This window comes from Triturus cristatus, chromosome 10, assembly GCF_964204655.1.
Source record: "Triturus cristatus chromosome 10, aTriCri1.1, whole genome shotgun sequence".
Taxonomy (NCBI): Eukaryota; Metazoa; Chordata; class Amphibia; order Caudata; family Salamandridae; genus Triturus; species Triturus cristatus.
Window position 1 is genome coordinate 1,212,313,287 of NC_140593.1, and position 20,812 is coordinate 1,212,334,098.

Below are 20,812 nucleotides of genomic sequence, written 5' to 3' on the forward strand. Positions count from 1 at the left end.
CTGCTGCAGACAAACAGCCAATATGAGGAGACACTTGGGTGCTCTGAAGTTTGATCAAGGACACCAGCAGCAAACAATACTTCTAAGCAGCAAGCTTAATGTTTACAAGTGAAAGCTAGCACATGCTGTTTACACACTAAACGCAGTTTGAAACGTGATCACCTAGTTCCACGTGTCTGCTTAAAATATTGTCACTTTCAGCCATTTCAGAGCTCAGCCGCATATTTAAATGTGGGAAAAATACATGTGATTTATAAACAGCAGAAACAAACCATTGGCATTCCGAGAGGGTTATGTTAATGTGTTTTCGAAAAACAGCCCTTGAGCTTTTAAGGGAGGATTATTATGAGGGTAAGCCATCTCTCTTGTGACGTCACTTCCAATGTCGACGATTATTTGTCTTCACTTCCCATCTTCCTTAGGACTTGCGTCCCAAGTTCACAGCGTTATGTGATGCACTTTATGTACTTCCCTTGCGTGCCTCTCCCGCTGCCTGAGGCTTACAGCGGCTGAGTAAAGCCGGCGAGCCCTGGAGACAGCCGAGGGCCCAGGGGGACTCCCTCGCAGGAGCCCACCCGCCACAGGGCTCGCAGTAAAAGCGAGCAAGCAGAGGCTACTGAAGAGTGGGTCTATTCAGATGTGTCCTGGACTTCAAGACTGCTCGTCTCATCTCTGGCTCGTGCTCATCTCATCTCTGGCTCGTGCTCGTCTCATCTCTGGCTCGTGCTCGTCTCATCTCATCTCAGGCTCGTGCTCGTCTCATCTCATCTCAGGCTCGTGCTCATCTCATCTCAGGCTCGTGCTCATCTCATCTCAGGCTCGTGCTCATCTCATCTCAGGCTCATGCTCATCTCAGGCTCGTGCTCATCTCATCTCATCTCTGGCTCGTGCTCATCTCATCTCATCTCTGGCTCGTGCTCATCTCATCTCATCTCTGGCTCGTGCTCATCTCATCTCAGACTCGTGCTCATCTCATCTCTGGCTCGTGCTCATCTCATCTCTGGCTCATGCTCATCTCATCTCAGGCTCATCTCAGCTCAGGCTCGTGCTCATCTCATCTCATCTCTGCCTCATCTCATCTCAGGCTCGTGCTCATCTCTGGCTCGTGCTCATCTCATCTCTGGCTCGTGCTCATCTCATCTCTGGCTCGTGCTCATCTCATCTCAGGCTCGTGCTCGTCTCATCTCATCTCATCTCATGCTCATCTCATCTCTGGCTCATCTCATCTCTGGCTCGTGCTCGTCTCATCTCGTCTCTGGCTCGTGCTCGTCTCATCTCGTCTCTGGCTCGTGCTCGTCTCATCTCTGGCTCGTGCTCATCTCATCTCATCTCTGGCTCGTGCTCATCTCTGGCTCGTGCTCGTCTCATCTCATCTCTGGCTCGTGCTCGTCTCAGGCTCATGCTCATCTCATCTCAGGCTCGTGCTCATCTCATCTCTGGCTCATGCTCATCTCTGGCTCATGCTCATCTCAGGCTCATGCTCATCTCATCTCTGGCTCATGCTCATCTCATCTCTGGCTCATGCTCATCTCATCTCTGGCTCATGCTCATCTCATCTTTGGCTCATGCTCATCTCATCTCTGGCTCATGCTCATCTCAGGCTCATGCTCATTTCATCTCAGGCTCATCTCAGGCTCATGCTCGTCTCAGGCTCATGCTCATCTCAGGCTCATGCTCATCTCTGGCTCATGCTCATCTCATCTCAGGCTCATGCCCCTGCTCATCTCCGGCCCCTGCTCATCTCTGGCTCTTGTGCTCCAGCGTTGCTGTGTCGCCCTGGCCACCCCCTGGAGTAAACCCTCACTGCATAGCTTGGCTACCACTTACAAGCAAAGTGCCTAAACCCGTTAACATGCCTGTCAAAATGGTGGTAAAGGGCAGTACCCAGGCAGGATACTGTTCAGTCACTAATTACTGCCCTGGTCACTCGGACAATGCCAGAGAGCTCCTCCGGGTGCTACTGTCCATGGAGCGCTTCTCCTAGTGAAGCTGCCCCGGAGGCGCTACCCTCGCCTCTGTGCCACCCTGCGCTATCGCTCTGTGCCCAGCTGTGTTTCCTCTGGTGATGCCCCCCCCTCCATTTACTGTGCCTGGTGATGTTAACAAAAGTGCTGCTATCCTTGATGCTTTGCCTCGCAAAGCTATCCCTTGGGATGGTGTGCCCAGGGGTACTATCCCTTGGGATGGTGTGCCCAGGGGTACTATCCCTTAGGATGGTGTGCCCAGAGGTACTATCCCTTAGGATGGTGTGCCCAGGGGTACTATCCCTTAGGATGGTGTGCCCAGGGGTACTATCCCTTGGGATGGTGTGCCCAGAGGTACTATCCCTTAGGATGGTGTGCCCAGGGGTACTATCCCTTGGGATGGTGTGCCCAGGGGTACTATCCCTTGGGATGGTGTGCCCAGAGGTACTATCCCTTGGGAGGGTGTGCCCAGGGGTGCTATCCCTTGGGATGCTACACCCAAGGGTGCTATAACCTGTGCTGCTGTGCCCAGGGGTGCTATCCCTTAGGATGGTGTGCCCAGGGGTACTATCCCTTGGGATGGTGTGCCCAGGGGTACTATCCCTTAGGATGGTGTGCCCAGAGGTACTATCCCTTAGGATGGTGTGCCCAGGGGTACTATCCCTTAGGATGGTGTGCCCAGGGGTACTATCCCTTGGGATGGTGTGCCCAGAGGTACTATCCCTTAGGATGGTGTGCCCAGGGGTACTATCCCTTGGGATGGTGTGCCCAGGGGTACTATCCCTTGGGATGGTGTGCCCAGAGGTACTATCCCTTGGGAGGGTGTGCCCAGAGGTACTATCCCTTGGGAGGGTGTGCCCAGGGGTGCTATCCCTTGGGATGCTACACCCAAGGGTGCTATAACCTGTGCTGCTGTGCCCAGGGGTGCTATCCCTTAGGATGGTGTGCCCAGGGGTACTATCCCTTGGGATGGTGTGCCCAGGGGTACTATCCCTTGGGATGGTGTGCCCAGGGGTACTATCCCTTGGGATGGTGTGCCCAGGGGTACTATCCCTTGGGAGGGTGTGCCCAGAGGTACTATCCCTTAGGATGGTGTGCCCAGGGGTACTATCCCTTGGGATGGTGTGCCCAGGGGTACTATCCCTTGAGATGGTGTGCCCAGGGGTACTATCCCTTGGGAGGGTGTGCCCAGGGGTGCTATCCCTTGGGATGCTACACCCAAGGGTGCTATAACCTGTGCTGCTGTGCCCAGGGGTGCTATCCCTTGTTATGATGTGCCCAGGAGTGCATCCCCTGGGATGCTGCGCACATCGGTGCTATTCCTTGGGATACTGCTATCACTTGATGCTGTGCCCAGGGGTGCTATCCCTTGATGCTGTGCCCAGGGGTGCTATCCCGGGTGATGCTGTGCCCAGGGGTGTGCATCCCCTGGAATGCTGTGCCCAGGGGTCCTATCCCTTGTGATACTGCTATCGCTTGATGCTGTGCCCAGGGGTCCTATCCCTTGTGATACTGCTATCGCTTGATGCTGTGCCCAGGGGTGCTATCCCTTGATGCTGTGCCCAGGGGTGCTATCCCAGGTGATGCTGTGCCCAGGGGTCCTATCCCTTGTGATACTGCTATCGCTTGATGCTGTGCCCAGGGGTGCTATCCCTTGATGCTGTGCCCAGGGGTGCTATCCCGGGCGATGCTGTGCCCAGGGGTCCTACCCCTTGTGATACTGCTATCGGTTGATGCTGTGCCAAGGGGTGCTATCCCGGGTGATGCTGTGCCCAGGGGTCCTACCCCTTGTGATACTGCTATCGCTTGATGCTGTGCCCAGGGGTGCTATCCCGGGTGATGCTGTGCCCAGGGGGGCTACCCCTTGTGATACTGCTATCGCTTGATGCTGTGCCCAGGGGTGCTATCCCGGGTGATGATGTGCCCAGGGGTGCTATCCCTTGTAACGCTGCGTCCAACTGCGCTGGGAGGTGCTACCCTGCAATGCTGTGCCATAGGTACTGTTGCTACCAATGTGGTGCCGGCAGATGCTGCTCCCACCAGTGATGTGCTTTGACGTCTTCTCACGGTTGATGCTGTGCTTGTATTCCCAGTGAGTTAGGATGGGCAGGGACAGGCTCGGATGCCACTAGAGTGGGGTTCACAGCCTTGCGCTAGTTGCCACCTGTATGGCTGTGATGCTCTCACAGGCCGAGTCCCCTCCTTGGCTATCACAGATCTTCTCCCAGACGAGGGACAAGCAATGACAGCTTCACAGGGTGCAGGAGACTCGAGGCCTGTGACTGAGGATGTGTATTCATCCCATCTCCAGCACAGGATCCTAAGGAACAACCATAATCTAATCTTATTTAAACCAGTGGCACTGCTCTAACAGTTGTACTGTGATGGATAACCTCATGAGGTAGAAGGAATAAATGTCGTCAGGGTATACCTAAGGCCCATTATGTAATAAATCAAATCCACTGATAGTGGACTCAAAAATATAGATACTCCGATGTATGATAAAGTGCATTGTGCAATAAATATCATCAATCTATAGAATAAAGATAGGAGTAAAATACTAAAATGGGCTAAAATGGTTAGGATATAATGAGAGTTAAAACATCACACTATCAAAAGCTAAAGTGCAAGCGCATTAGTGCACAAACGTTGAGAGCAGCGATCATTAACCACAAGTGCGGTAAGACATACACAAGTGCAATCAGGCAAAAAAATGCAGCAAATAACCGATAATCCGGGCAAATATCAAAAACATTAATAATACCAAAAACCCCCTAAGGTTACAATATACGAAGATTAAAGTGTGGCACCCAATAAACCGTCTAAAAAAATCCTGAACCTGGACCCTGATAAAAACCCAATCCCAACCAGAAGGTTAAAACTAGGTTAAAACCAAAGCACGAACAGGCTAAAAGAACGATTAAATAATGCACACACTAAAATCCTCCTAATGAGGGAGGGTAAAAAGTAGAATTGGTATTAAAAGACTTAAGGGCTCATAGTTCAGTAGTTCTATAGAAAGTTATGTAAATCTTCACCTGTATTAAGCCCATTTGGCATCTTAGTATCTAGCAGTACTATGTAATGAGATTCTAGTTGTCTAAGTCTTTTCTCTCGATGACCGCCCCTAGGTAGACTGGATACTGCATCAATCACAAAATATTTAAGATCACGGAGGTTGTTCAGATGAACTAACTTAAAATGGCGTGCTACAGGATAGCTGGGGTCTGAGTTCACTATTGCACGGAGATGCTGTAGTATGCGTGCAGATACCTGTAATTTGGTGCTACCAATGTATTTCAACTTACATGTGCATTCCAACATGTATACTGCATACTCCGTTTTACAAGTAGAAAAACCTTTGATGCTGGTCGGAATCTGTTCGAAGGCATTAGTGAACTCAAAGGTGTTAGTGCCAAATTTGCAAGCTCTACATGAGCTACATTAAAAAAAACCCTGTGCAGTTAGACAACCAATTTTTAGTAACTTCAACCTCAGGGCTCGTTTTTACAAGAGCATCCCTCATCGAGGGCGCTCGTCTAAAAGTGATCTGCGGTAAATGGGGCACTAATTAAGACATAGTAAGATCGGTTAGTACTATTGGCCAGTTCTTGTAGATTAGTTTTCGCAATTCTTTATCCTGACTACTAAAGGTGGTTATCAAACTAACAGTATCCGATTCATTAGAGGTAGAATTGATGTTAGAAATAGCTTTGTCGGTGGTTTTGTTAGTCACAGTCCCCAAATACTCAACACGACTTAGTTTATTGGCTTTAGCCAAAGCCACTTTTAAGTCTTTAAGTTTGTATCCACGAGCTAGGGCTCATTCTGGCAGACCTCAAGATCAGTTTCAGAGCTGCAAATACGTCTTATACGGAGAAATTCTCCGTAAGGTATACTTTACAAAAGATGGTGTGGGTGGGAACTCTGAGCATATAATTTTGAGTTACCCGCTGTGCTTTTACGATGAAGTTTAGTCTGTATTGCGTTATCAATGTACAATTCTACATCCAAAAATGTAACATTTGTAATACTGATCTGAGCCGTAAATTCCAAATTCAGATTGTTATCATTGATGCAATTAATAAACTTGTTGGCTGAATCAATGGACCCTTCCACACAATACAAATATCATCAATGAAACGCCACCAGCGTATAACACGGGCTTCATACAGCTCAGCAGGAGTGCGCCTAAGGGCGTGCTCCTCCCACCAGCCAAGATGCAGGCATGCATAGCTGGGAGATAAGCACGCCCCCATAGCAACGCCCCGCAGTTGCTGGAAAAACTCATTGTTAAACAAAGAAATTATGTAAACAAATCTTGATCATCTGTAATAACATAATATTATGCTGATGGAAATTGATATTTCTTTTGTCAAGATACATTTTAACTGCATTTAGTCCGTCGATGTGTCTTATACTTGTATAAAGCGAACATATACCCATGACAATGAAGAGATATTCTTCTTGCCATGTAACAGTTTGTACAATAGATAGGAAATGTCCTGTGTCTTTGATAAAGGAAGGTAAATCCTCAACAAATTTGTGTAAGAGAAAATCTACATATTTGGACATTGCTTCACACAAGCTTTTTTTGGGCTGATATAATGGGCCTGCCTGGAATGGGTATCTCTTGTTTGTGGACCTTAGGGGTAAAATACAGGACCGCAGTGATTGGGAAATCAATTTTCAAAAAGTTGTATTCATTCTTGTTCCATAATCCGTCCCTTCTCCATTGTCCGAGTTCTTTGTGGACTGTGTCTTTTAGTTGTCGTATGTCCTGGGCCGTTGCCTTTTTGTAGCATGAGGCATCATTTAGATGACGATACGACTCCTGTAAATATTGGTATTTAGGCCACAATACAACACTGCCGCCTTTGTCAGCCTTGGTTATAATTATGTCAGCATTTCCTTTTAACTTTTTGATCAGAGCTGAATACTGTTTGTCACGGAAAGATCGATTTTTCCTTGTTCTGAGTACTTTGCGGTTCAAAAGTTTGTTTTTGTTCATGATACATTGCAACTGACTGAAGGTTAACTGACACTAAGGAAGGCCGAGAGGCTAAAACGCGTTTGTTGTTTATTTTCTTTGCAGGCAAAGAATACATTCATGAATAGCTTTCGAGTGCATGACATTTTTTCTGGATTTGTCATAATTACACAAGACCGTCCTCGTAAGTCGTGGCACCCACTAGAAGGAGAGCAGTGGCTTTCACATAAATGCGGAACATATATATATATATATCTATCTCAATACCACAGCTGAGGTCGAAACGCGTCGTTTTTCTACCTAAATACACACCTTACCATCGATCAGTGGGCTCGAGAATCATCTTTCCGAGTGATGTGCCGTATGATATATATATATATATCCAAAAAGATTCCGCCGCCAAACTGCCGTATGGACGAAATAGCAGACCCGGATTCAGTGCAAATGTGTAGTTTATTGGACAAACGCCCGCACACACAATATATATATATATATATATATATATATATATATATATATATATATATATATATATATATATATATATATATATATATATATATATATATATATATATATATATATATATATATATATATATATATATATATATATATATATATATATATATATATATATATATATATATATATCTTATCTACTGGCGGTCGCCAGTAGAAAGTTATAGTTAGGACCGAGTTTCCATAGGAAATCTGAAAATTCTATTTTTAATAACTTTGGCGCCAGTTGACGAATCCTAGCGAAATTTTCAAAACTAATGGGGCGCTCCGCTCAGCTCCTACCCTAAAAGTCTCGGGGTGATTCGTCAAGCGGGGGCCGAGAAAAAAGGGGGGTCCCAAAACGTGTTTTCCCCATGCATTTTCCCATAAGACCTTTAGTCGAAGGTACAGCCCGAACGGCTGAACAGAATTACTTGAAATTTGGCAGAGGTAGTCCTCAGGTCAGGCATGTGCCTTTTGCATATATGGTGTCAATCTGTTCAGTAGTTCCTGAGAAAATTGCAGTTAAAAGTACATAAATATCTATAAGCGCGCACCATAACATGCGCAAGCTTAATTCTGATTGGTGGTTACATGTCAGTCAACATTCGAATCGGTCGAAATCAGGAAGTGTCGGCCGCCATTTTGTGTGTGACAGTGAAAAAGAAAGGTGGAGAACGTGAAAAGGGGGCATGGTAGAGAGTTCCTGACCCCCTAGCCTTTGTCAGGGGGTCCCTGAAGGACCCCGAAGGGTGAAAAAAACATTTTATTTTATTTTCAAAAAATCGCGGAGTGCGCGCACGGTGAAAAACCTTAAAAATAAAAAAAAACATTTTAAACAAGCCATTCCATATAACAGGATACAGTCAATCTATAACTATATACATAGGTAGCTTACTGTAAAATAAATATATAACAAATATAATAATACATACATAACTTAGCATTTAAAAAACCTTACAAATTCACTTAAAAAACCAAAGGTTTCACACACGTTATAGTTAGGAATTAGCATTTAAAAAACCTTGCAAATTCACTTAAAAAACCATAGGTTTCACACATGTTATAGTTAGCTGTACATTTCACTCGTAAAAAACCATTGAAATTCCCCCGTTATAGTTAGTTCAGATTACTATAACTCGCGCGACCACCACTCTATCACAAGGATGATGTCATGAGTGATGCCACTGACCATGTCATGAGTGATGTAATATGTGACGTCATGAGCAGTGGATTGCGGGCGCACGAGTTATAGTTATCTGAACTAACTATAACGGGGGAATTTCAATGGTTTTTTACGAGTGAAATGTCCAGCTAACTATAACATGTGTGAAACCTATGGTTTTTTAAGTGAATTTGCAAGGTTTTTTAAATGCTAATTCCTAACTAGAACGTGTGTGAAACCTATGGTTTTTTAAGTGTATATATATATATATATATATATATATATATATATATATATATATATATATTACCTACTGGCGGTCGCCAGTAGGTAGTTATAGTTAGGACCCTGTTTCCATAGGAAAACCGCAACATTCTATTTGGAATAACTTTGGCGCCGGTCGACGAATCCTCGCGAAATTTTCAAAACTAATGGGGCGCTACGCTCCGCTCCTACCCTGAAAGTCTCGGGGGGATTCGTCAAGCGGGGGCTGAGATAAAAGGGGGGTCCCAAAACGCGTTTTTCCCATGCATTTTTCCATAGGACCTTTAGACACAGCTACAGCCCGAACGGCTGAACAGAGTTCCTTGAAATTTGGCAGAGAGGTAGTCTACAGGTCAAGGAAGTGCCTTTTGTAGGTTTGGTGTAAATCTGTTCAGTAAATTCTGAGAAAATAGCCTTTAAATCAATATATATATCTGAGCCAGCTTACGGTGCGCTTACCGTACGCGCACGCCGCCGTGCGCGAGCGCGATTCTGATTGGCTGTTAGATCTTAGTAAACATTCGAATCGGTCGAAACCAGGAAGCGGCGGTCGCCATTTTCTCTCTCGCAGTCTGAGAGGGGGTTAAAAAACAAAGACCAAAAACATGTAAAGGGGCTGTTTAGACAGCTCCTAAGCACCTAGCCATGTTGAGGGAGTCCTCAAAGATCCCCCAAGGCCAAAAACGGAATTTTAATTTTTTCGATAATTTCGCCGATTACGCTTACCGTATGCGTACGGTAAAAATTAATTTAAAAAAAAACAATATCCATACTCTCCCCACCCCATGTGCTAATGGTGCCCGAACAGCACCATTTGTGCATGGCAAATTAAAAATGTGAAAAATTTAAAATATTACCTTTCACAACGAAGCGCATCATATGTCCTCCATGTGCGCACGGTGCGCGAAGCGCATCGTGCGTACATGGCCCATCTAGCGTAACTTGGGCATGCGGTGCGCGTAGCGCACCGCGTGCCCACCGTGCGTGCACGGCACTAACTGCGTAAAGTGGGCGCGCGGTGCGCGAAGCGCACCGCGTGCTCACTGTGCGCGCACGGTGCGCGAAGCGCACGGTGCGCGCACGGAACGAACTGCGTTAAGTGGGCGAGCACGCCACGAATGGCGTAAAGTAACTTAGCATTTAAAAAACCGTACAAATTCACTGAAAAAACCATAGGTTTCACACACGTTATAGTTAGGAATTAGCATTTAAAAAACCTTGCAAATTCAGTGAAAAAACCATAGGTTTCACACATGTTATAGTTAGCTGGAAATTTTACTGATAAAAAACCAATGAAATTCCCCCGTTATAGTTACTGTAGGCAACTATAACTCGCGCGACCGCAATCTTCTGCTGATGCTAATTCTGTATTTAGACACTTATTTGCCCATGTCTTCTTCCATTAAATTTTAGCTATACATATATTACAAATATTTTTTTTTCATAAAGACACATATGTCATCAGCAGAGGATTGCGGTCGCGTGAGTTATAGTTGCCTGCACTAACTATAACGGGGGAATTTCATTGGTTTTTTATCAGTAAAATTTCCAGCTAACTATAACATGTGTGAAACCTATGGTTTTTTCACTGAATATATCACTGGCTAAACATGCTTTCCTTCTCTTGTATATTACAAGGCATAACTTCTAAAGTGCGTTGATTTGAATGTGATGCCTGAAAGCGCCTGCTTTGAGGGTTTACACACAGCAAGATGCTGACTTGAGCACTCCCGGTTTTGAATCCGTTGATCCCAGAGATCCTTGGACCCTGAGGCTGGGAGAGCAGCCAGCGCTGCCCATTGGAGGTCTAAAGCTGTGCACACACGTGACGTCACACCCAGGAGACGCCTCACCCCGGAAGGTGCTTGCTATAGTCCGCACGCAGCGCAGCCATACCTCTCGGCGCTGACGTACTCGGACGGCAGGGAGGTGCACTGCACGCCAGCCACCTGCACCCACACCTCGTTGTAACGAAGCCCCAGGTTCTCTCCGGTGATGGTCACTCGAGTCCCTCCCTCCTTCGGTCCAGTCAGGGGACGGATCTGCGCGGAGAGACACAGGAGAGCCCACATCAGCTGATGAGGCACGACAGCAGAGTTTCACTCGAGCATCCTGCCGATGCAGCGCCTTTCATACACACCACATCCCAAGGCACTTTACAACCACAAGGAAAGACGCAACACGGTTAGAACTAGAGCCCAAAGCACACCATGAACATGCTAAACAGCACCTCCCACAAAAAACGGAACCCCAAACTATTCCTACAAACGGACCGCGCCCTCACACTTCACAGACAAGGCGGACCGCCAGGCCTTACCTGGGCCACACGCGGGTTACTGCAGCGGGTGTTCCGTTTGCTGAGGTGCATCCAGTTGGCCTTGGGTGTGGGGCAGTCCTGTCGGAGCAGGCACCTGCCCTCCGGGACGCACCAGCCGCACTCGAAGCGGGGGTCAGCCTTCAGGCACAGGCCGCAGCTCTTCCGCTGGGCAGGGCACTTGTACAGCAGGGCTGGGGTGAGAGAGACGACAGAATCAAAGTTAGGGCGGTGCAGTCATCCACAAACTCATGCTGCGCCCCCTCCGCTACCCCACCCTTAGAACCAGCATATGGAAGAGTGAGGACAGGTGGGCATCAGCGCCAGGGGCTGGGGTTTGAATCTCATGCAAACAAATTAGTCTAGACTCCAAAGGTTATTGCTATAACAGACTGTAGGAAATCCACGTTTTCTGTCTGGTCACCCCAGAAATGTTCTTTTACTGGACCCTAGATTTCTTTGCTTCAGAACTCTGTGCCCTTTGCCTCTGCTAACCAGTAGCAAATAGCTTGTGACCCTCGTTTAAACATGGTTGAACTTGCATATTCCTAACTGGTCTCGTGAACTTGGATACAAGTCCCCAGTATATGGTACAAAATATACCAGAGCCTGGATGTTAGATGCCACTAGAGAACTGCAACACCTAGTGTGTAATCCACTACAACGGCAGAGCAAACATGGCTTCAGGCCTACCACTGCCCCCAGGCTTGCAGCAGTGTAAAAACTAACTCCACCTACAACGGCAGAGCAAACATGGCTTCCGGCCTACCACTGCCCCCAGGCTTGCAGCAGTGTAAAAACTAACTCCACCTACAACGGCAGAGCAAACATGGCTTCAGGCCTACCACTGCCCCCAGACTTGCAGCAGTGTAAAAACTAACTCCACCTACAACGGCAGAGCAAACATGGCTTCAGGCCTACCACTGCCCCCAGGCTTGCAGCAGTGTAAAAACTAACTCCACCTACAACGGCAGAGCAAACATGGCTTCAGGCCTACCACTGCCCCCAGGCTTGCAGCAGTGTAAAAACTAACTCCACCTACAACGGCAGAGCAAACATGGCTTCAGGCCTACCACTGCCCCCAGGCTTGCAGCAGTGGAAAAACTAACTCCACCTACAACGGCAGAGCAAACATGGCTTCAGGCCTACCACTGCCCCCAGGCTTGCAGCAGTGTAAAAACTAACTCCACTACAACGGCAGAGCAAACATGGCTTCAGGCCTACCACTGCCCCCAGGCTTGCAGCAGTGTAAAAACTAACTCCACTACAACGGCAGAGCAAACATGGCTTCAGGCCTACCACTGCCCCCAGGCTTGCAGCAGTGGAAAAACTAACTCCACTACAACGGCAGAGCAAACATGGCTTCAGGCCTACCACTGCCCCCAGGCTTGCAGCAGTGGAAAAACTAACTCCACCTACAACGGCAGAGCAAACATGGCTTCCGGCCTACCACTGCCCCCAGGCTTGCAGCAGTGGAAAAACTAACTCCACCTACAACGGCAGAGCAAACATGGCTTCAGGCCTACCACTGCCCCCAGGCTTGCAGCAGTGTAAAAACTAACTCCACTACAACGGCAGAGCAAACATGGCTTCAGGCCTACCACTGCCCCCAGGCTTGCAGCAGTGTAAAAACTAACTCCACTACAACGGCAGAGCAAACATGGCTTCAGGCCTACCACTGCCCCCAGACTTGCAGCAGTGTAAAAACTAACTCCACCTACAACGGCAGAGCAAACATGGCTTCAGGCCTACCACTGCCCCCAGGCTTGCAGCAGTGGAAAAACTAACTCCACCTGTCCAAATACACCCCTTTTGACAGACCAAAACCTCCCTTTTAGATATCAATAAGTTGCTTCTAGGTAGGCCTTGTACCCCCACAAGGCAGTGTGTGTGGTATTTAAAAGTATCACCAGTAGAAATTTAAAGTTTGTGTCTTTACAGTGACTAGTACCTCTAAGCTATTTTCACAGTAGAACGGCTGGCCGGCCCATAGAGTAACACTAGGATGCAACATTACATGCTAATACTGTATCTTGGCAATGAGATTAGCTAGAAAATAACTAAACAACTATTTTTAATAGGTAATGTAAATCCAATTGAATAGTGATGTGAGATTATTAATAAATATTAAGGATAATTAACATTTAGAAATAAACCTTTTCTCTACCTGAAGCTCCCGGAGGCTAATTTTAATTTGCTCTCCAACAAAGCCTGCTTGACAGGTCTGCTAGGTTTACATACAACACTTAGGGGTGCATTTGAAAGGAAGGAAACACAGTGTCTGGACAATTTTTGTGTATCCACTCTCTGGTTGCTGGAAAACCCTGCTTTTGTTTTACCAGACTTATGTCTCTGGATTTATTGTGGGTACAGTGAATGATTCAAGCTGGATTTTGACATTAGATGTGGGAGGACAATAGTGTTACCAAAAGTACACTCCCACATACACTCCCAGCGCCAACATTTAGTGTGGCCTAAGACTTTTGTAATCTTGAAATACCAGAAGAGGGTAGGGTTAAAACCAGGAATTTCCCACCCACTAGCTCGTGCCAGATATAAATGTGGCCTCTCCAGGCACCCATTTCAGAACACTGCTGGAACCCGAGGAAGAAAAGAAGAGAACTGACCCTGCTGTCTGTGACCCGAGCGGAGCCCCGAAGGACGGGTCCTGCTCCCTCTTGTACCCAGGACAAAGAAGTGGAGTTCAGGGGTCGCAAGGCAGACCTCCTGTTCAAGTTACTTTGATGCAACAAGATACAAGAGGCCTTTATTACCACTGCCCAGGTGACCAGGGGCAACTGTCTTTCTCCAGATGTGAAGTAGGTAGGTCTACAGATGATCAGACCCTTTTGGCTTGGTGTGTTTGGTTTTGTACGGGGAGGCAAACTAAGATCGTCCATTCACTCGGATGCCTGTTAACGGACTCAAACTTCCAATGTAAAATGTTGATCATCAAAAATTAGCTACACACAGATCGACATACGGTAACATCAGCTTTGGTAAAGTTCCAAGATTTGTACAAACAGGAAGGAAATTGATTTTTTTGCAATAAAATGCTAAATTAAGCTACTTGTGATACTAAAGCACTAAGCCACACGCTTTCCTTTTTCACTTGTCTCTACAAGACGGCAATAAGGGCACCCTCTTGCACAATCCTCACAGATCCGTAGTGGACAGTGCCGACAGTGATTATATGTGGTTTTTAAAAAGTGTCGGTGAGGAACCAAGCGTAGCTTTAACACTGGGCTTAAAATGTGTGGAAGGACACGAGCAGAGCTTTAAAATTGGGCTTAAAATTGTTTGAAGGAGCCAAGCAGAGCTTTTAAACTGGATTTAAAATGTGTTGACTGAGAGAGCTTCCAAACGTGGTTTAAGATGTGGTGGGAAGGTAGAGCTTTAAAACTGAGCTAACAATGTTTTGAAGGAGCCAAGCAGAGCTTTTCAACTGGATTTAACATGTACTGGTGACGGAAGCCTCCCTCGAAGTAAACATACAAACGCTTTGTTAGGAACACGGTTTCGTTAATCCTGTGGATAGTCACTGTTGCTCTTGGTAATATGCTGGTTGGGATGAAGACGTAAGCACGCGGTACAAAACAGGAGGCCACTATGCATACAAATTGCAGGAGATGGTGACCGAGACAGGGAGAGGCAAGGAGTGGAGCGACAGAGGCTTGCAAAGGACAGCTGCAGGCTAAGGTGAGGAGGATTCTGGAGTGGAGCGACAGATGCTTGCAAAGGACAGCTGCAGGCTAAGGTGAGGAGGATTCTGGTGTGGAGCGAGAGAGGCTTGCAATGGACAGCTGCAGGCTAAGGTGAGGAGGATTCTGGTGTGGAGCGACAGAGGCTTGCAAAGGACAGCTGCAGGCTAAGGTGAGGAGGATTCTGGTGTGGAGCGAGAGAGGCTTGCAAAGGACAGCTGCAGGCTAAGGTGAGGAGGATTCTGGTGTGGAGCGACAGAGGCTTGCAATAGGCAGCTGCAGGCTAAGGTGAGGAGGATTCTGGTGTGGAGCGAGAGAGGCTTGCAAAGGACAGCTGCAGGCTAAGGTGAGGAGGATTCTGGTCTGGAGCGACAGAGGCTTGCAAAGGACAGCTGCAGGCTAAGGTGAGGAGGATTCTGGTGTGGAGCGACAGAGGCTTGCAAAGGACAGCTGCAGGCTAAGGTGAGGAGGATTCTGGTGTGGAGCGACAGAGGCTTGCAAAGGACAGCTGCAGGCTAAGGTGAGGAGGATTCTCGAGTGGAGCGACAGATGCTTGCAAAGGACAGCTGCAGGCTAAGGTGAGGAGTATTCTGGAGTGGAGCGACAGAGGCATGCAAAGGACAGCTGCAGGCTAAGGTGAGGAGGATTCTGGTGTGGAGCGACAGAGGCTTGCAAAGGACAGCTGCAGGCTAAGGTGAGGAGTATTCTGGAGTGGAGCGACAGAGGCTTGCAAAGGACAGCTGCAGGCTAAGGTGAGGAGTATTCTGGAGTGGAGCGACAGAGGCTTGCATTGGACAGCTGCAGGCTAAGGTGAGGAGGATTCTGGTGTGGAGCGAGAGAGGCTTGCAAAGGACAGCTGCAGGCTAAGGTGAGGAGGATTCTGGTGTGGAGCGAGAGAGGCTTGCAAAGGACAGCTGCAGGCTAAGGTGAGGAGGATTCTGGTGTGGAGCGGCAGAGGCTTGCAAAGGACAGCTGCAGGCTAAGGTGAGGAGGATTCTGGTGTGGAGCGGCAGAGGCTTGCAATAGGCAGCTGCAGGCTAAGGTGAAGAGGATTCTGGTGTGGAGCGACAGAGGCTTGCAAAGGACAGCTGCAGGCTAAGGTGAGGAGGATTCTGGTGTGGAGCGACAGAGGCTTGCAAAGGACAGCTGCAGGCTAAGGTGAGGAGGATTCTGGTGTGGAGCGACAGAGGCTTGCAATAGGCAGCTGCAGGCTAAGGTGAGGAGGATTCTGGTGTGGAGCGAGAGAGGCTTGCAAAGGACAGCTGCAGACTAAGGTGAGGAGGATTCTGGTGTGGAGCGACAGAGGCTTGCAAAGGACAGCTGCAGGCTAAGGTGAGGAGGATTCTGGTGTGGAGCGGCAGAGGCTTGCAATAGGCAGCTGCAGGCTAAGGTGAAGAGGATTCTGGTGTGGAGCGACAGAGGCTTGCAAAGGACAGCTGCAGGCTAAGGTGAGGAGGATTCTGGTGTGGAGCGAGAGAGGCTTGCAAAGGACAGCTGCAGGCTAAGGTGAGGAGGATTCTGGTGTGGAGCGAGAGAGGCTTGCAAAGGACAGCTGCAGGCTAAGGTGAGGAGGATTCTGGTGTGGAGCGAGAGAGGCTTGCAAAGGACAGCTGCAGGCTAAGGTCAGGAGGATTCTGGTGTGGAGCGACAGAGGCTTGCAATAGGCAGCTGCAGGCTAAGGTGAGGAGGATTCTGGAGTGGAGCGACAGAGGCTTGCAAAGGACAGCTGCAGGCTAAGGTTAGGAGGATTCTGGTGTGGAGCGGCAGAGGCTTGCAAAGGACAGCTGCAGGCTAAGGTGAGGAGGATTCTGGTGTGGAGCGACAGAGGCTTGCAAAGGACAGCTGCAGGCTAAGGTGAGGAGTATTCTGGTGTGGAGCGAGAGAGGCTTGCAAAGGACAGCTGCAGGCTAAGGTGAGGAGGATTCTGGTGTGGAGCGAGAGAGGCTTGCAAAGGACAGCTGCAGGCTAAGGTGAGGAGGATTCTGGTGTGGAGCGAGAGAGGCTTGCAAAGGACAGCTGCAGGCTAAGGTGAGGAGGATTCTGGTGTGGAGCGACAGAGGCTTGCAAAGGACAGCTGCAGGCTAAGGTGAGGAGGATTCTGGTGTGGAGCGACAGAGGCTTGCAAAGGACAGCTGCAGGCTAAGGTGAGGAGGATTCTGGTGTGGAGCGACAGAGGCTTGCAAAGGACAGCTGCAGGCTAAGGTGAGGAGGATTCTGGAGTGGAGCGAGAGAGGCTTGCAAAGGACAGCTGCAGGCTAAGGTGAGGAGGATTCTGGAGTGGCGCGAGAGAGGTTTGCAATGGTCAGCTGCAGGCTAAGGTGAGGAGGATTCTGGAGTGGAGCGAGAGAGGCTTGCAAAGGACAGCTGCAGGCTAAGGTGAGGAGGATTCTGGAGTGGCGCGAGAGAGGTTTGCAATGGTCAGCTGCAGGCTAAGGTGAGGAGTATTCTGGTCTGGAGCGAGAGAGGCTTGCAATAGGCAGCTGCAGGCTAAGGTGAGGAGGATTCTGGTGTGGAGCGGCAGAGGCTTGCAATAGGCAGCTGCAGGCTAAGGTGAGGAGGATTCTGGAGTGGAGCGACAGAGGCTTGCAAAGGACAGCTGCAGGCTAAGGTGAGGAGGATTCTGGAGTGGAGCGACAGAGGCTTGCAAAGGACAGCTTCAGGCTAAGGTGAGGAGGATTCTGGTGTGGAGCGACAGAGGCTTGCAATGGGCAGCTGCAGGCTAAGGTGAGGAGGATTCTGGTGTGGAGCGACAGAGGCTTGCAAAGGACAGCTGCAGGCTAAGGTGAGGAGGATTCTGGTGTGGAGCGACAGAGGCTTGCAAAGGACAGCTGCAGGCTAAGGTGAGGAGGATTCTGATGTGGAGCGACAGAGGCTTGCAAAGGACAGCTGCAGGCTAAGGTTAGGAGGATTCTGGTGTGGAGCGACAGAGGCTTGCAAAGGACAGCTGCAGGCTAAGGTTAGGAGGATTCTGGTGTGGAGCGACAGAGGCTTGCAAAGGACAGCTGCAGGCTAAGGTGAGGAGGATTCTGGTCTGGAGCGAGAGAGGCTTGCAAAGGACAGCTGCAGGCTAAGGTGAGGAGGATTCTGGTGTGGAGCGAGAGAGGCTTGCAAAGGACAGCTGCAGGCTAAGGTGAGGAGGATTCTGGTTCTTGCCGACAAGGGTACCTGTCCTCAGCAGGTGGGGAAGGGACGCAAGCCGTGGCCGTCCAGCATTCTACTCCATCGTCTCTAATCCACTGTCCACTCTAAATGGAGCGGAGAAGACTGAGCAGGAGACAAGTGTGGTGACAGAGGGAAGCAATAATGTGGTCATTCATGAAGCACAACAGCGGAGCAGGGCAAGCAGCAGAATCCAGCAGGGAGGAAGCTGCTGAAGGAAGAGGACTGCCATCGGCAAGACCTGAAGGCGGAGGGCTTCGCAGTATGGGGGCCGCACAGACAAACTTGTAGAGCTAGGACGGACCTCTGCTGCGATGGAAAGTCCGCCCCCAACAAGGAAATGCAGATCAGCAATGTCCAAAGAAGGTGCGGCTACCTAAACTCCTGGAGGTTGAAGGCGACAGCCCTTGTTCGAGGGCTCTCTCAATTCTACGTTGGAAGCCCTTGAAGTCTGGCTGGCTTGTAGTGAGGTCTAGGAAAGCCGCCAGAAGCAATACAATGCCTAAACTCAACTAACATTGCTTTCACTCACTTTTGCGTTAGATGTGGGAACACAAACAACTGTGCCAAGGAGCACACTGCTAGCTGGGGTCTGAAGCTCGGAGCCGTGATTTACACACAAACTCGGTGATGTTGTGGCATGCTACAACTACTTCGGCATCTTAAGTTGAAGCCAGGACCATCTGCTAGACAAACTTCACAACCTTCAGTGAAATCCAATATCTGCAAGGTGTGAAGAGTCGAGCAGGGAGAGCTTGCCTCATGCCCCGTCACACCACATGAATATTCAGACTCAAGTTCTCAACATCTGGAGAATGCATAACAATAAAAGATAGGTACATCTTGGGTTTTCATCTTCAGCTGAGAGGCTCTGTTCTTCGGTGTTTCCCAGGGCGCTTCATCTAGTTGAAAGATATTGGTTTCCTGTAGGTCGCACAACCACCTCCTCAGAGGTAAAGATGGAAGGGTCTGCCTGTGAACAGCCCACTGTCAATGTTCCAAAGAAAGAGGCACACATTACCTTGAATTGAAACGTGGACTAGGAAGCGCTTCTGTGACTGGAGCCAGGCAAAGGAAAGCATGCGTTGCCCTCACTGAAGACATCTTTCCTGGAGCTTAGGTTTTGTTCACTTTCTCAACTCACTGGGCTGAGAGAGATTGTGGGGGTCTCTCATTCGAATACTACTTATCGGTGCAGAAAATCTCTGAAGATCAAAATAAAAAGAAGGACATTTACGGTACAAAAAGCGATCAGAACTGTCGTCTCGAAATGGACCTCGCTTGCTGCACAAGGATTTAGTTGTTTGTGGAATAATTTCATATAAGTGGCAGTTTTTTACTCAACCTTTTGATGACCAGGCAATGTACGGCACGTGAACATTGAACACATCCATGCAGTTGAACCCAGGCTCACTGCCCAGTGTGTTGCACATATACCATTACTTCTCTGGTAGTGTGTAGGGCAGCTGGTTATTGGGATGACGAGTGTGGATTCCGTGGGTCCGAGCCGGGTAGATGGCCAGTTTATGGTGCATCTGGCAGGATCTGTTGACCAGAGTCCGAGCACGAGTTCTCAACTTAAAAGAAGGTGGTGAGTTGAGGCCCCTCGCACAGTGCTCTTAGCCGCTCTGCAAGGTACAGTCTGTATGTCTGAGCCGTATAGGGTTATCGCAGCCGCCTTGATCGGTTCCGGCTGCTCGTGGTCAAACACCCCCTGACAGATATGAATGATACGACTGCCCGAGCTGAACCTCACCATCCATACTACTTAGTGAATCATTGACTATCATCAGACCGCTCTATAATTCAGAGGGAAGAAGGCTCTAAGAGGGCTGCATTGATCCCAGGATACTGGTCATTAGACCTTTTGTACAAATACCGATGCTGTGCAGAATGCTTTGCCAATTTCATGATCGCAAGTAATTCATGAGCTGTCGGAACGCAATGAAGTTTACAAAGCAAAGTTCTGGAAGAGCCCACAGCAGATTCGATGCTCATAGTTTACTTCACCACCGCTCAGGAACACCCCGTCTCATTAGTGACTCTCTTCGCATTACAAGTAATGCTGAGCAACATTAGAGTAGTGCCCGTATTTGACAACAGAGGTTTCCGTTGGCAAGTCTCGGAATCTAGTCAAGCCTCTCGCATCAATAGAGCTGCTGGTCCAATGAGACCCCACACACCGACCAGACACCCCCACGAGTAAATGCAGGACCTCGTGCCAGGGTTTAAGGCTGGAAGCCAAGAGGGATTCTAGGAGAAGAAAACAGTATGAAGAAGCATTGTCAAAGCTAATAGGTCTGCCCTTGGCCAGTATGCATTTCCTTCACACACACACACACACACACACACACACACACACACACACACACACACACACGCAACAGAATAAAAAAATAAACAAATTAAGTGGAAGTGCTGATGTGTAAATGTGGGGGGCATATTCTTGGGCAGAAACGATGTAAGACATCAATCCTCACCGTGGGAGGCCCTTCTTCAATGATGGCGCCTACTCTACACTTCTCTCTTCATGCACTGACAGACGTAAACCTGTTCCAGTGAACATGTGGCCTGAATGTTGAATTCACCTCAGTTCTGAATCCTACCCTGGGTGCAATCAACTCAACCCTTAACAGCGATAAAAGCTGAGACGGTGATGCTTCGAGGCTCCAGGTCACCGACTGCTGCCAGGAATGGTCAGTTTTCAAATGGCCGCTTCCGGATACTATGGAAGTATTCTTTGCAGATTGACTCA

General features: G+C 48.5%; 1 protein-coding gene across 3 annotated transcripts in view; it reads right to left on the reverse strand.

The window, feature by feature from the left end:
- The window catches only part of PLXNA3 (plexin A3), an 845,431-nt gene that overhangs the window by 113,441 nt on the left and 711,178 nt on the right, over positions 1 to 20,812 (reverse strand). For all 3 annotated transcript variants that reach the window (XM_085629709.1, XM_085629711.1, XM_085629710.1), the window contains exons 12-13: positions 11,201 to 11,391; positions 10,780 to 10,925 (exon numbers count right to left, since the gene is read on the reverse strand). In XM_085629709.1, the coding sequence (XP_085485835.1) occupies positions 10,780 to 10,925; positions 11,201 to 11,391 (337 nt within the window). The remainder of the gene's footprint in view (positions 1 to 10,779; positions 10,926 to 11,200; positions 11,392 to 20,812) is intronic.